Source organism: Carassius carassius, chromosome 31 (assembly GCF_963082965.1).
Source record: "Carassius carassius chromosome 31, fCarCar2.1, whole genome shotgun sequence".
NCBI lineage: Eukaryota > Metazoa > Chordata > Actinopteri > Cypriniformes > Cyprinidae > Carassius > Carassius carassius.
Window position 1 is genome coordinate 26,711,615 of NC_081785.1, and position 17,755 is coordinate 26,729,369.

At 35.8% G+C, this 17,755-nt stretch overlaps 1 protein-coding gene across 7 annotated transcripts in view; it reads left to right on the forward strand.

The window, feature by feature from the left end:
- The first annotated feature begins 4,566 nt into the window (after window positions 1-4,566).
- LOC132111815 (ral GTPase-activating protein subunit alpha-2-like) overlaps window positions 4,567-17,755 on the forward strand; it is a 180,876-nt gene continuing 167,687 nt past the window's right edge. For all 7 annotated transcript variants that reach the window (XM_059519420.1, XM_059519423.1, XM_059519426.1 and 4 more), the window contains exon 1: window positions 4,567-4,774. In XM_059519420.1, coding sequence (XP_059375403.1) covers window positions 4,669-4,774 — 106 coding nt within the window. In that variant the 5' untranslated portion in view covers window positions 4,567-4,668. The remainder of the gene's footprint in view (window positions 4,775-17,755) is intronic.

The window sequence follows — 17,755 nt, forward strand, 5'->3', positions numbered from 1 at the left end:
TTTGGTGTGCTTATATGGAGAGAGGATAATGACTAGCAGGTGTGTGTGTGTGCAATGAGTCCCAGGTATGTGGGCTTATGGGAATTGGAGTCCGAATTGAAACAGACTATATTCTCTGGTGAGTGTTCCCCTTTCATGGTACAGTAGGTGGTGTGAAAGCATTTCTTCCATTTCTTCTTCCTTCAAAAACAAGACAGTCATTAAGAGGGCTCTGAACCTAGATAGAACAGAAGTATATTAATTTCTGTATTCATACCATCAATTACTTTAAACTTACTTTTTCAAACAACAGTCATGTCTAATAAACGTGGTTGTTAAATTATTGCACTCACCATATTAGTGCCAACATCGTCTCTCCTCCGCTGCAATCACGGCTGCTGTATGAGTAAAATTAACTTACACTCCTCATAAACAACATCTAGTGAAAAAGAATAAGGAAAAGACGAAAATAACCTCGCTGATCCGGAGTTCAAGTGCGGTTTTCTCTGCTGCAGGCTTGTGAGAAAGCATAGCTAACAGATGAGAAATGTCCCATCGTTTAGACAAACAACAATTTTCGACTATCACAAACAGTCTCTCGAGGAAAAGGAAGCATGAAAAAATGTAAATGGGGGAAAATAACGTCCATACACCTAACTTATCTAAAACAATGTTTCCACCACCTCATCCACAGCTCGTTGAATTCACACACAATCACATTACTGTGAAAAAAATGTTGTCGTTAACGGACTCGCAGCACCAGTGTGAAGAGGCGTGGTCATGATATTAACAAAATAATATGAGTTAATCTAATCTGATATTTTACATACGTCAAAACAAATACAGTTCCATCTCAATATATTATAATGTCGTGGAAAAGTTCATTTATTTCAGTAATTCGACTCAAATTGTTAAACTTGTGTATTAAATAAATTCAGTGCACACAGACTGAAGTAGTTTAAGTCTTTGGTTCTTTTAATTGTGATGATTTTGGCTCACATTTAACAAAAACCCACCAATTCACTCTCAAATTGGAATACTTCATAAGACAATAAAAATGAAAAAACCTTTTTTGTGAATTGTTGGCCTTCTGGAAAGTATTAATTTACTGTACAGGTACTCAATACTTTGGTAGGGGCTCCTTTTGCTTTAATCTCTGCCTCAATTCGGCGTGGCATGGAGATGATCAGTTTGTGGCTGCTGAAGTTGTCTGGAAGCCCAGGTTTCTTTGGTCTCTTGTTTCTAATTTTCCTCTTGACAATACCTTGAGATTCTCTATGGAGTTCAGGTCTGGTGAGTTTGCTGGCCAGTCATGTACACCAACACCATGGTCATTTAACTAACTTTTGGTGAGTGGGTGCAGTGACTTTGGTTTTCAAAAAACATAATGGACCGACACCAGAAGATGACATTGCACTCCAAATCATCACAGACTGTCGAAACTTCAAACTAGACTTCAAGCAACTTGGGCTATGAGCTTCTCCACCTTTCCTCCAGACTCTAGGACCTTGGTTTCCAAATTAAATACAAAACTTGCTCTCATCTGAAAAGAGGACTTTGGATCACTGCAACAGTCCAGTCCATCTTCTCTTTAGCCCAGGTAAGACGCCTCTGACGTTGTCTGTGGTTCAGGAGTGGCTTAACAAGAGGAATACAACAACTAGCCAAATTCCTTGACACATCTGTGTGTGGTGGCTCTTGATGCCTTGATCCCAGCCTCAGTCCATTCCTTGTGAAGTTCACTCAAATTCTTGAATCGTTTTTGCTTGACAATCCTCATAAGGGTTTGGTTTTCTCTGTTGGTTGTGCATCTTTTTCTTCCACACTTTTTCCTTCCACTCAACTTCAACTAAAATCATCACAATTAAAAGAACCAAAAACTTAAAACTACTTCAATTTGTGTGCATTGAATTTATTTAATACATGAGTTTCACAATTTGAGTTGAATTGCTGAAATAAATGAACTTTTCCATGACATTCTAATTTATTAAGATGCACCTGTGTGTCTAAGTTAAGCTCTTAATGAAAAATATTTATATTTATCAGTTTTGAACAACAAAAAAAAAAAAACAACTTCAAAAATAAAACAAATTAAATTGAAAGACAAATAATTAATTGGATGAAGTACTGCTTAAAAAACTTTCTTTTCAGTGATGAGAGTAATCAAGAACTGATAGATTTAAAAATATACACTTACTTGTTAAGTAGGCTATATTAGGAACACATTTACAGATGCTAATTTTAATAAATTCTACAATGAGATCTGTTGCTCACAAAAATATAAATTAATGCATTTCTCCTCTTCTCTAGATCTTTCGTCTAATAAACCTGGCATAGTTGGACATATTGTTGACTCTTTGGCGAATTGCTTTTGCTCCTTTTTTGTAAGTCACTTTGAAGCGTCTTCTAAATGCATGTAAAACGCAAAAATAGCCTTATGTAGCCTATTTGGGTAACAGACAGCAATTACATTTAAATTAATTAGCAGTTTTAAAATAATCTTTCTTTCTTTCTTTCTTTCTTTCTTTCTTTGAAAAGTCATCGTTTTATTTTAATAGTTTGAAAACAGGCCACAAAGATTATTTTTTTCCCCACGTTGCTCAATGACGCCATCTACTGTCTGTTTTATTGATGCACGTCTGTGCCGCCAGTTACTGAAGTACAAATATCTTATATATTTTATATATCTTATATATATATATATATATATATATATATATATAGTACATATACCAGAAACAACATGCCACTGCAGGTGCCTTTAAAATACAGATATAGACAGAGCTGGATAGATTACTTATAAACTGTAGCCAGTTACTGATTAACAATTACATGATGAAAACTGTATAGTTAGTAGCTGAATGTAATATGACTACTTTGTAGATTGCTTTTTTTTTCTTTCTTTTTCTTTTATCAAAATTGGTTTAAACTTACCATTAAATGTACTATACTGATACAAAAAAATGAAGAGAAAGAAAATATTCCATCTTTTGATACCAACATCATAAAATGCCTTAAACATTACATTATACCAGGGTTTCCCCAAATAGATTTAATTTAAAGTTTGTGAGTTGATAAAAAGCTAGTAATTAATTATATCATGAAATGTAAAATAAAACTAATTTAAACACTTGAACACTAAAAATAGAAATCTTTAATTTGTTTACCTGCATGCCAACGTGTTAATTAACCAACATCAGAGAACTGTAAACATGTAAATGTATTGTTAAATTGTTAAAATATTAACTTCCTCTGAGCTATTTCAAGTAAATATTTTATTTTAAAGGGTTTGGTTGGCAAAAATGTTTGGGAATCCCTGTATTATATGAACAAACATTAATAAACATGAAAACAACTGTGACGTGACATGCCTAAAGTCTTCCAGGTTTTACTTTTTTTCCCCTCCAGACTTCCAGAAACAACAGTTACAGAAAATCCCAGGAAATTATGATAACAGTGTTTAGTAAATTGCATAATTATTTGTTTCATACATGGCCTAGTTGCTTGAGAGGTGCTTCATCTTCTTCTTTTTTTGAATTTTTTTTAATTTTTTTATTTACACAACATATGCAAATATAGTCAAAGCTAAATGGTAGGGTTTTTAGAAAAGAGAATTAAAGCGAGATATTTAATACAAAATTAGAAGAAAACACATTCTATACAAAACAACTCATTAGATTATACAATATTCTCAGCGAAAGACAATACATGATTTTCACACAACACATTTTCTGCAATCCAAATGTATTATAACTTGTCTGCTTCCTTCACAAAAAATAAAATAAAATGAAACAATTCCTTATACTTGCTTTTATCAAAGACATTTTAAACGTCTTAAAAACCGTTAATGCAAAAGTCATACACCAGGTGGCGCGCCAGTACAATCTATCACTACAGGTAGGCTGTACCTGACGCATCTGAAGCCCTGGGTTACGTCATGACGTACGGGATGTAGTCATCTCTTGTAGTCATACTGTGAAATAATAGCACAGTACATAATATTAGGACCTATAAGTTGTATTGCTAATTTTATGAAAATAGGTAAACATACCAAATTATTATTTACTTATTTTAATTTTTAAGTTTGAAATGACATTCAGGTAAACATGTAAATAATGTAAATGTGTTGCCATATTTTGCCATACTGGTAAAAAAAAAAATAGCCTGTAAGACGCTTTGGATAAAATCGTCTGCTAAATGCCTAAATGTGTTTTTTGAATTGAATATAATGTCAATGCACCATAGTGCACTATTTATCCTAAGGATGTATCATAATGCATTAATGTACATCATGAACTATTGAATGCAGATAAGATGTGTTCTGTTTTTCATAGATTTTTCGACTTTTAAAAAATTTGACTACACAAAGCCTAAAAAAAGTTTAATAAAAACCTTTTAACTTAAATTCTTTTAAAGTACCTTTGCCTTGTGTGAGTGACTTTTTAGGTTAGTCAATATCAGCTTAATTAGGCGAGAGCAAATACGCAAGCAGTGATGTGTGAAAACGGTCTAAATCTGGCACGTTGTCCTCACCGGGGGATTTTTTCCAAAGGATCTGGCGCCCCGTCGTCGCTCGGTCGGTCGGTCAGTCAGGCAGCTGCTGTTCTTCACACATACACACAAGAGACACACAGGTCTGAATGTTGAAAGGGCGGTAAAAGCGGCCACAGAATCGCCTTTTACAGCGGAATGTTCACTCGAAGGGGTTATGGAGACGTCAAGAAATCTACACAGAAAGTTCTGGACTCAAAGAAGGATGTTTTCACGCGTCTGAAGCATCTGCGCGCGCTGTTAGGTGAGTGAGACTCTGACAGGACTGACACATTCACAGACACATCCCCACAGCACGAGTTTATCCTCATTAAATCAGCAGTTTCTTGGGGTTTAATGTCAAATAGATGTTCAGATGGCCGCTTGAATGCGAAACGGTCTGTAATGTGCGTGATACACCATTTGTGATCGATAATGTATAGATTGAATGATTAGCGTTAGCTAGCTTATCGTGCTACATCAACAACAGACTTGACAGCCTTTTGTGTGTCAGTATATATATTTATAAAATTACATAAACAGCAGACTGACAGACTGATATGTGTGTAAATGTAGATATCAAATATATAAAGACAATATACACATGTATATCTGTGCACTATATTCAGAATATATACCAAATATATTAACAAATGACGTGTGTTGTTTATATTTTCTGTATAAGTTCACACATATGAGGTGTGTCATGTCTATTGTTATATATTTGGTACATATTCAAACATCACATCAGACACTATATACTACACTACTATACATACAGTGTCACAGTGGTATGTTTGTGAATATATAGACACAGAATATCTAAACAATAGATAGGATGCACTTAATATGTCTGTGAATATATTTGCAGAACTCATTAACAACAGACGTGACACACTAATTTGTTTGTGAATATATGTATTAGTATATACCAAATATGCAAACAATGGACATAACACCTTTTTATGGTTGTCAACATAATTAATTTATAAACAACAATCCTGATTTGTGAATGTGTACATGATACTCAAACATGACATGACATAGATATGTGTGTGAATATACAACAATACTGATATGTGTGGTAATTTGTTGTTCATTAGAATTACTGTATATGAACTTACACACATTTTCCTATAATGATGAGCTGGTTTTCTCTCTGTGCATGTGTATTCAGTGCACTTTTTTTAATGAGATAATTAATCTGTGCTGAGTGTTAATTTGAGTTTCTGTGATCAAGTGGACTGAGCTCATCTGATCATAAGAGAAACAGGTGTAACAACATCACTCACTCTACTGTCTGAAAATCACCCGTGTTCAGTGTGAATGCAGTGTATTGTCGCTCTGTTTCAGAACTTCCAGGCACTATTTTTGGGCACCATCACTGTTCGCTCACCTGTGATAACTGACTCAGAAGCTGCCTGTAATTTCCAAAAATGCTTGTCTGGTTGGCAGCTCTCTGGGTTTTCAGGTGCATGTGAAATCTCAGTACTTGTGCTTTATTTCACCTTTTAAACTTCACTGAGCATCTGACTTTTTATTTTATTTTTTAAACTGCAAGCTGTTTCAGTTTTTCACTGTATCTCAGCGAATTTTAAAGCAGTCCCACTCGGATTCACTTTTCCTGCTGACTCATTTCTGGTTGAATCATGTCTGCACAGGTGAGCAGAGGTCACAGGCCAGAGGATGCTGTCTGCGACTTCCTGAGTGCTTTTATAGTCGGTATTAGGTGTTAGATAAAACTTGGCTGGCTTGCCATCAGCTGTTATTAGGATCTCTGTATAATCTCACACGGTTGGAAGAATCTCCTCTCATAGGCTGCTTCCTGTGTGGACAGGAAATGAGGATGAGTGATGGAGCTCCAAAGAAGGGCCATTAGTAGCCTGATTTAATTTTATTTTTTTCTCACTTTTCTGTTATTTGTTACTTTGCTTTTAATATTAAATATGATTTGACATCAGTGTTTGTTGAATAATGTCATTTTAAGGCCTAGTTAATGAATCATGTACAGAAAAATCTGCCTAAGTAGCAGAACCTTCTCCAGTGTCCTTTTGCCCATTAAAGGTGCTTGTGTTTTAATGCTGTTGGCCAAATTGCTGGTTCCTATAAAAACAATGTTTACAATGCAACATGAAATGCAAAATAAAATGGTTTAAATATTAGCTTAAGTTAAAAGTAAAACATGTTATTTATGCAACTCCTCAAATAATAGAGAACTGTCCAAACTCTCCCTCTGTGTTTTAGTGAGAGAAGGCAACTGCTGCAGAATCTGTGAAACACATTCAGGATCCGTTTCTTCCTTTCTATACAAGTTTGAGTAAAAGTCCACCGCAATCTTTCTCATTTCTCTTGCCTCAAAAGTCTTTTGTCCATCGGGTTTTGTCAGACAATACATTTCATTTTGTTGTTTTGACACCTTTTCTAAATTAAAAAAATATGCAGTGGGAGCATCGATCTCATGAACAGACATAAATCGTGATCTTATCAGGGCACCTTTTGCCCGCACTTGCAACAAATCTTCTAGATCTCGTTTCTTTTCACCAAACATGCCAGCTGAACATGCATTAGATTCCTGAATCATTCCAGATGTAATGTATAAAATCTCTTGTTCTATTTCAGAAATTTTCTGTTTTATTTTTCTTGTTGAAAAACATGAATACTGCTGACAAAATATTTTTATTTGTGTCTTTCCTATTTCCCACCATTGTATCAAATTATCAAAATCCTTTTTCCTAGAAACCCATTCCTTCCAAAACATTTCAAATTTCTCAATGAACTCTTTTTCTTTCAACAATGCAGTATTAAATTTCCAATATGGACTTTTACATTTTGCTTGATTCAAAACAATATTCACTGTGATAAAATTGTGATCTGATAGACAACATGGAAAAATATCACACCCCATTATTCTATTATTTTCAGCACACTTGACATAAAACCTGTCCAGTCTGGCTACACTTATCCTTCCCTGCAAAACTTTGGTCCATGTAAAGTGCTTCACCTCTTTATTCCTGTCTCTCCATACATCTACCAAATCATTCTGAACTATAAAACTTTTTAAAACAGCAGCTGATACAGGATGTGGTTCTTCATTATTCCTATCTACCAGAAAGTTAAGAGAACAATTCCAATCCCCACCAATGATTAACATACCATCTAAAGTGTAGCTTTTTAAAAACTCTCCTAGTTTTCTAAACATGATTATTTTATCTGCCCCTTTATTTGGAGCATAAATATTTATAAAAACGAATATCTGATTTTCAACCTTTGCTTTCACCATCAAAATACGTCCTCTCTCTATTTCTGTTTCTGATAAAATGTTAACATTAAGATGAGTTGCAAATAAAATAGCTACACCTGCACTAACATTTGTGCCATGGCTTGAACAGAACTTTCCTCCCCACCACAAATTTAACTCCGATTCATTTTTTATATCACTGTGGGTTTCTTGTAAAAATATAACTTCTGAGTCTTTAAGCCTAAGAAACTCAGAGTAAAACTATTTTTCCTCCATCCCTTAATCCATTAACGTTCAATGATCCTAATCTAAGAATCTGCATGGCAGGGAAGATGGAAAAAATCAAATGACAGTAAAGAAAAACAACAATTAGAATATATCCCACACCCATGTGCTTTATTTTTTCCGTTTTGACAATTTTACGTTTTCTTTTTGAGTTTTACGTATGTTTGTTAGAAACTTTTTCAGCCGAAATCGTTTCTGTTTTGAAATGACCTCGTAGCCCGTCGACTTCTGTGCTTTCACCACGGATTTTATAAACTTATTAACATCTGGGAAATATTTTACAACATCAACTTTTTTCTCCGAGAAAACCGAACAATTGTCACTACCCCCAAGTCTTCATCACTGTTTTCACTCTCCATAACCACATTATTCTGTAGCACGCTAACACTCGCAACCTCTTCAACATACACACATTCCTTCTCCTTAACAACATCCACTACATCCCCCAAAACAATCGCGCCTCCAGCCTTATCACCAGCTCGCATAGATGAAATAAACTCACTCACCTCTGACTTTGAGCTTGGATCTAAAGCACTCTTCTCGGGTGGAGAACCAGTCTGAGGGATAACGCTGGGTTTCTCTGCTGAAACCGTAGCCTCCGAATCATTCTCGTTAACCGCATTTATCTTTTGTTTTTTCCCTGGAATCATTCCATCCTTTGCGACTATGGGCCTTTTTTCTTTATCTTGACTTTCGCTTTTTTCGCTTTGCACTGTTTGCTTATCCATTTCGTTCTTTTCATTTTCTGATTGTATCTTATGCGGGCACGTGAACTTTTTATGTCCTAAATCCCCGCATTCGTAACACCTCAAGCTATCAGTTGTTGCAAAAATCATATAGGAACTGTCCCCGTGTTGAATACGAAACGAGATGTCCAATTCCTTAGATTGCGCGTTTAACAACATGAAAACTTGTCTTCGAAAAGACAGCACATGTTTTAAAGCTGCGTTCTTACACCCGAGCGGCAACATTTTAATGGATCCAGCAAACTTTCCAAAGCGACTCAGTTCTTTTATAATTTGCTCGTTGGAAATGAATGGCGGAGCATTTGAAATGGTAACCCTGGTAGCAGGTGCGCGCAAAGGCGTTACTTGCACCAGGGAATCGACAACAACAATTCCCTTTTCGAATTTTTCATCTTTTAAAAACACCACTACCGCCTTGTTCATTCTGGATGCCGATGCTATATTTTGTGCCCCACAATCTCGCCCATTGCTAACAGTACATCTTCTACGGTACAACCTTGATCCGAGAACACTTTACACCCATTTTTTATTGAGTACCCCGGTGTTCTCTCGCCTGGGAGAGACGCCATGACGCCTTAATTAAATCAATAAATTACCCTAGTTTTTTGTATTTTTCCCCCTTTTTCAAAACCATAAAATAAAAGGGATACAACAAAAACAACAAAAAAAAAACAAAAAAAAGTACCCAAACCACAGAAAAACTTCAAAACTTCAAACACAACTTCAAACCGTGCCGCTCTCACCCCCCACTCCACACTTCCGCTCCCAGAGAGAGCGAGCGAGAGAGAGCGAGAGAGAGCGAGAGGGAGAGAGAGAGGGAGAGCGAGAGGGAGAGAGAGAGGGAGAGCGAGAGGGTGAGAGAGAGGGAGAGAGAGAGGGAGAGAGAGAGAGAGGGAGAGGGAGAGAGAGGGAGAGGGAGAGAGGGAGAGAGAGCGAGAGAGAGCGAGAGAGAGCGAGAGAGAGGGAGAGAGAGAGAGAGAGAGCGAGCGAGAGAGAGAGGGAGAGAGAGAGGGAGAGAGAGAGAGAGAGAGCGCGAGAGAGAGAGAGAGAGCGCGAGAGAGAGAGAGTGAGAGAGAGAGAGCGCGAGAGAGAGAGAGAGAGAGAGAGAGAGAGAGAGAGAGACACAGATAGAGAGAGACAGAGAGAGAGAGAGAGAGAGAGAGAGAGAGATTGGGCCATCCTTAAAAATATTCTTGTTTGTCGTAACCCGACCGACCCTGTCAATTTAGCACCGACTTTTTTTTGCTTTTAGTCCGACCGACTTGCCGATTGTAAATTTGCGTTAAGACCGACCAATTTTTTTTTTACTCTTCAAATAACTAATACAAACGCAATAAAATACTATTAATTATATTTAAGTATGTATTGTAAATATATAAATTGCCTTGGCCTACATACAAATGAAGGCTATCTTCTTTAATAAAAAAAAAACTGTGTTTACCCGGATGTCACACTGTGGCCTGTGCGTTCGCTTCGTCTCCTCTCACTCACTGTCAGAGTCAACGGTTCGCGCTTGGTAATGATGGCTGCGGCTGCAGTAAACTAAATGTTCGCAGTCACTGTTCAAAGTCATACGGGTTCCGGCACCATAATACATCTAAAAAAATTCATTAAAGCAGATACTGCGTGTCGAGCTCGTCCGCCTTTGAAAGTTGTGTAGACACAGCTGTGCGCGCGGCGAGATGGAATGGAACACGTACTGGGGCTCATAAGGCAGCTTCCTTAATGCACACCTAAAATTCATATGCACATTCGAATGTGGATTTTTATTTTAAATTCGACGAATATTTCGAAAAAATATTTTTTTTGATAGCCTAAGAAAATCGCCTATGCGATTTTTTTTTTTGTTGAATCCTGCAGTATATGTAAATGTTGAAGCCTGCAGTAAATGTTTTGCATTATGGCAGTCCACTCTGCTTATTGTTTTTCGAAAATGTTGCACTCCTGTTTGTCATTTTGCACGTAACTTCACACCAATAAATCATCAGAAATATTGGTCTTTACCAATATATTGAATCTTTACATTCCTCCTGCCTGTTGTCTGTGGATTTACCTATATTTGGTGTTATTTGCCGTATAAAACTTTAGACATGCAAAATCGATTTTACAATCGATTCAATGAACACTCGTCACTCAAATCAAACAGATTTTTTTCACAAAAGTGACAACCCAAGAAAGCAAAGTAAACCTTCTCTCATTTGTAGGTTGCATTGATACGTAGTGGTGGATGCAAGTAAAACAGTATAACAGTGCCTCATTTTTTTTCTCACCTGAAATTCATGCAATAAACATGTTTTTGACAAAGATTTCAATTTGTTTGTAATCTATATAGCCTGCATCATAATGAGGTTTGCAATGATGCGCCCGAAGGCACAGGTTGAAGACCCAGTCAGTGACGTCACGATATGCTAATTTGTTTAAATTCATACCTACGTCATCACCATCACAAAAATTTACTTTTTTTTTTTTACATTGAAAGTTGAAAAAAAAAAAATAGACCGACCTACCGACCCCTTTTTTTTTTTTTTTAAATTACTGTTACTGCAAACCAAAATATTTTTAAGGATGGCCTTGTTGTTTGAAACCGTGACATTTTCAAATCGCGGTATACCTTGAAACCAGTAATCGGCCTATGCCTAATAGTAATACAATCTTTGTGCAAACTAAGAATAAAAATATATTATATATAAATATATGAAATATAAATAATATATATTATATATTAAAATATATTATAGATATTAAAAAGAAGTATACCTATACTATCCTCCAAATGATATGTGTTGTACCACCTTAGCTGGTACTGTACTGTGATAGGGTATTGCAACAGCACAGTAATTAAATACCCTACATTATCTTCATCTTTTGTTATGGACTTTTGTTAAATATTAATAAATTGTGATTTAAAATTATACGATTTTGTGTTAAATATTCATGGAAAATGTGATGAATTCAGTTAAGAATAGCTGAGCGCTTGTTTCCCTGTGCAAGGTTACCAGGAAGCTGATTTTAATCTATTTCCATGAGTTCTGCATTTACATGTAAGTTTGAATGATGCAAATCATTACCTGGCCTTCATCCAATTAGAAGTCCCTGCAAACCTTGGATTTGGTTAAGGACAGAGCTTCATAGGAATCCACCTGCCAGTCTCAAGGCCTCAAATGTCACTACCAAGCATGTTCTGATTATTATTTTTTAATTACGTTTTTGTCTTTTACTGTAACACTTTACTGAAATTCTGACAGCTGTGCTTATAATGATTTGTGCTTCTAACTGTTAAAGTCTTGAAAGCCATACTTAGACTACAGGTGCATCTCAATAAATTAGAATGTCGTGAAAAAGTTCATTTATTTCAGTAATTCAACTCAAATTGTTAAACTGGTGTATTAAATAAACTCCGTGCACACAGACGGAAGTTTTTGGTTCTTTAAATTGTGATCATTTTGGCTCACATTTTACAAAACCCCACCAATTCACTATCTCAACAAATTAGTATACTTCATAAGACCAATATAAAAAAAAAAAAACATTTTTAGTGAATAGGAGCTCCTTTTGCTTTAATTACTGCCTCAATTAAAAAAACCACCAATTCACTCTCAACAAATTGGAATACTTCATAAGACAAAAAAAAAAAAAAAACTTTTTAGTGAATTGTTGGCCTTCTGGAAAGTATTAATTTACTGTACAGGTACTCAATACTTTGGTAGGGGCTCCTTTTGCTTTAATCTCTGCCTCAATTCGGCGTGGCATGGAGATGATCAGTTTGTGGCTGCTGAAGTTGTCTGGAAGCCCAGGTTTCTTTGGTCTCTTGTTTCTAATTTTCCTCTTGACAATACCTTGAGATTCTCTATGGAGTTCAGGTCTGGTGAGTTTGCTGGCCAGTCATGTACACCAACACCATGGTCATTTAACTAACTTTTGGTGAGTGGGTGCACTGACTTTGGTTTTCAAAAAACATAATGGACCGACACCAGAAGATGACATTGCACTCCAAATCATCACAGACTGTCGAAACTTCAAACTAGACTTCAAGCAACTTGGACTATGAGCTTCTTTTCTTTTCTTTTTTTTACTGACAAAAACATACAGAGCTTAACAATTTTTTAGACCACCTGTTATAAGACAAAACACAAATATTTTAGGAATCTGTCAAAAAAATATTCTAGAAATGTTATAGTAATTTTTGGACAAATAACAAACTGAAACAACTAAATATTACTTATTCACATAATAACAGAAATGGCCTCCTTTGCCTTTGATAACAGCTCACATGCTGGCATTGTTTGTCTACTTTTTGACTAATTTGTATCTGAATAAAAAACACTATAAAGCACTTGACAATTTTTTTTCTGCCTTTCACAGATAACAGAATAATTATATTATAACATTAACAATAGCTTACTACTGTTACTAAAAAGCTTACGCACATTGGAGGTCTAACCAATTCAGAAAGCTAAAAAAAAATTTTGGTAATTAGTTAAGAACAGCAGTGGCACAAACCTTACAAAATTGCTTAAAAACCTTACATATATTTGTTTTAAGAAATTAGTTAATTACTATAGGCTATAAAGTGAATATAGTTCAAATCCCTAGATCAAAAATTAAAACAATAAAGATACGCTTTGATCAGTCAGTCTCCTCTTACTGTAATTTCTTTATCCTGTAAAAGTGTCTTGACATTTATATTCAGACAATTACACACTGCTGTCCCTTCACAGTTCCTACTCGCATAAATTACTCGCACTGCATGTTGACTTTTAAACCTAACTAAAAATGGCAAACAACAGATATTTCTGCACAATGAATGTTTTTGCGCTGAATACTGTCTCACTTGCCTGTGTTCTGTCTGTTTAACGCACACGCCTGCCGCTTTTTCAGTAAAGATTTCAACTTTATGCTGACTGTCAGGTTGGGCCTTTATGCATAAATGGAAAGGCTTGCATGAATTTGTGACATTTACAGATAAGCATATGAGCATTAACTAAAACTTTTTTTGTGCCGAGGACGCACACACAGGCTATCTGTAAAAGTGCCTGACAAGCAAGCAATCATGCATTACGTTATTCATCATCTTGAAGCTTAAAATAAAGATTTCTCATGTTTTGGGCAGCCTGGATCACATTCTGTTTCCTCCAATATTTGCATTTTGTCCATAGAAATGTGTTATTCACTGCTGTAATTTGATGCGGCCGGCTGCAGTTGAACGTGCACTGTGGGCGTTGTTGATGATTTTCATTATCAATAATAATCGATTAGTTGTTGCAGCCCTACTCATAAGGCTGCAGTTTTCTTGGTTGGTTGTAGGGCTGGGCGATATATCGAATATTAGCGATACTATCGGAATAATTTTGACGACGATGTACAATTTGAATATATCAGGAATATCGAATATTTCAAATTCAAGCATACTTTCCCAAAAGAACGCGCCGAATGTCCAAAAAAGGAACCTGTAACTGCTGACTGCTCTACGCCCCTCTACTACGAGAGCTGTAATGATAGCGGTTGCCAGATAACAAGAGTTTAAATCTCGGAATCAGAGCTCCACTGTTACAAGGATACATTTTCTTCCCGGTGTTTGCTTATTTTAAGCAATCTGGCAACCACGCGCACGTGCTCACTCCTCATTGCGGAAGAGCCGCCGACGATAATCTGAAAACACTAACAAGCTGGAATTGAGCGATCTAATGAAAGCGTCGTTCAGCCGGTCTGTGTTCTGTCGTGAGATCTCAACTGTATTGTTTGCATTTGTGATCGCAAAATAAATGCACTTACTCGACCGCTGATGTTTGAATAGAGAAACATAGGCTATGGCCATTTGGAATTACTATTGGGGAATTTCACTGATATGTTTACCAGTTTCCATAATATAGACAGAGAAAATGCAAAAGTCTTTGGTATTCATTTATATATATATTTATATATAAGAAATAGCTATGTGCTTCAGCAACTAGCTCCCCATCTAAGAGGGTTTTTAGTGAGTACATAGTGAGTACACTCAGTAAGAACATAGTTTCATGCCACAGAGCTTCTCTTAAAACCACAGACAGTTGACAGACTTGTGTTCTTAGCTTAAAAACTTGTTAAAAAATTAAAATAAAATACTTATCCCAGTTGCATAGTTTAAATTGTGAATTGCATGCACTAAAAAGTTGACAGAATGCACTTTCTGTAACTGTTACTTAATTTGCACTGCTTCAGTTACATATAGGCCTACATGTATTCATTAATAAAAAGCAGTAAGTGATCTCTTGGTCTAGATTTTTTAACTGCTTAAATTAGCTGTTTAATCTAAATGTTTTTTTTTTTTTTTTTTATGGGCAAAAGAAAATCATGTTTTATTTTTTATTATTTAAATGCAAACATATCGAGATATATATCGAATATCGTAAAAAATTTGACAATATCGAGATATCATTTTTTTTTGTATATCGCCCAGCACTAGTTGGTTGTGCATCTTTTTCTTCCACACGTTTTCATTTCACTCAACTTTCTGTTAACATGCTTGGATACAGCACTCTGTGAACAGCCATCTTCTTTGGCAATGAATGTATGTGGCTCACCCTCCTTGTGAAGGGTGTCAATGACTGTCAACTGTCAGATTGTCAGCAGTCTTCCTCATGATTGTGTATCCTAGTGAACCAAACCGAGAGACCATTTTGAAGACACAGGAAAGTTTGCAGGTGTTTTGAGTTGATTAGCTGATTGGAACGTCACCATATTCTGATTTGTTGAGATTAGTGAATTGTTGGGTTTTTTTTTAAACGTGAGCCAAAATCATCACAAATAAAAGAACCAAAGACTTCAACTACTTCAGTCTGTGTGCATTGAATTTATTTAATACACAAGTTTCACAATTTGAGTTGAATTACTGAAATAAATGAACTTTTTCACAACATTCTAATTTATCAAAATGCACCTGTATTGGCATGAAGTCAAGATGGGAAGAGAACGTCTGACTGACTACTGTTAGCTTTGTTGCTGTGTGTTGTTGAGGGACAGAAAATTCGTAAACTTATGGTAGTACCACAATAATACAGCAGAAACATCTCATTTATAAAACCCCATAGCAGCTCTGTGACCAGTTCTATAGAAAATACAGAACAAAAAGTGTAGTGCACCAGACAATCACACATATTTTTATAAAATAGGCTAATACCATTCAACAATAATTAATTTTAAAGGGATATTTATTTTTAATTAAAACCCCCTCTTTCAGCACAAGGTGTTTTCCTATTTTTTTTTTTTTTTTAACTGTAAGAGGCCCTTGCCACACTTACAAGATCACATACTAGATCAAAATGTACCACATTTTAAAATTTAAGACAATTTACATTTTGTAAAATACTAAAATGAAATTAAAAGCAGTTATGAATAGTTCTTTGGTTGCCATCAAAGATCATAATTTGTGACATTGGCACCCAGTAGGGCTGAAACGATTCCTCGAGTAACTCGATTACAAAAAATGATTGAGGCAAATTCCTCTGCCTCGAAGCCTCTTTTAATTTATTTTAAATCTCACGTCAGGTTCTTTCGCAATGATTTTTTTAATGTGACAACGCGTTTACGTCACCCACAAAGCGGAAGGAGACACAAGCACTGCGTCCGAATTCGCATACTGCAAGGAGTCAGCAGTGTTTTATTTGAGGGCGCGGGCAAACGTAAAGAGAACGTCGTGGCATTGTGTCCATTGCAAGATAGAGCTGGCATACCACAACTAGGGCCCTATGATTTCCGCGATGCAGAAAACGCGGAGGGAATCGCGGAATCCAGTCATAAAAACGGAATTTACAGTTTAATGCGGAATGGCACGGAATTTGCCAGATTTTGAATGAATTAATCAAAAATAGGTCATTGCACTTACATCAAATCATGATATGGACTAATATCTGTACATATTAAGTCGGAACAGTCTATTTAAATATGAATCCTACATGTTCTGCGTGTTTGTGTGAATGAATGGCGCAGAAGCGCAGAAGGTACGTCAACCCGTCAAAGTAAAAGTCCGGTTAAAGACTATTGTTCAGCAGAATGTACATAGCCTACTACAAAAAAAAAAAAAAAAAAATTAAAACAATTTTTTTTTAAGGTTTAATCACATTTCTTCCATGGTTTATTTTAAATAGTAAATCCCCTTTGTTTGCCAAAAAGTTAAGTTAATTTTCAATAATTAAAAGATAAATTAAATTAATGTTTTATATGTTTAATCTCAGAAAATGCTTTATTTAAAACCCCAACTGAATGGCACTTAAATGCACTTAATTCATCTGTCAACTTTATTGTTATTGTTCACAGTACAAGTACAGACAGAGAAACAATGGGTAATAATTAAATGTTTATTTTTGATGTATGCATTCTATGCATTTAAAAAGTAAAAATATTATTTTCCTAAAAAAGGAAACTTAGTTGTTTATTTTAAGAGACCCAGGAGTCTTATTTTCTCTTGCATAATTAACATTGCACTTTAATTAAGCAAAAACAAATTTTATCCGATTACTCGATTAATCGATGGAATTTTTGGTAGAATACTCGATTACTAAAATATTCGATAGCTACAGCCCTAGCACCCAGTTAATACCTTAAAATCAAACTACCTCAGTCTAACAGTCTAACACCTTGTCTGTTAATCCACCTCACATAAGATCTGCTGCTCTTGTATTTGGAACATGAAGTACTTGATTTTTAAGTTGACAAGCCTCAAATCTTACAGTACGTTGCCAGATCTATTGTGAGAAGGGACGCTTCACAGGTTTGGTTACTTCAGAAAATTAGCGTTGAGTTGATTTTAGGAAACTGTAATGCTGGAGGAATAGAGGGAGTGGCATAGAGCAGGGGTTTTCAAACTGTGGGTCGCGACCCACTTGTGGGTCACAGAATGGAACAAGGTGGGTCGCACAAAGTCACTTGGCTGCAGCTAAATTTGCGTTTCAATGACACACACACACACAGTTCAGTCTAGGGCTGCACGAAAGTGACGAGT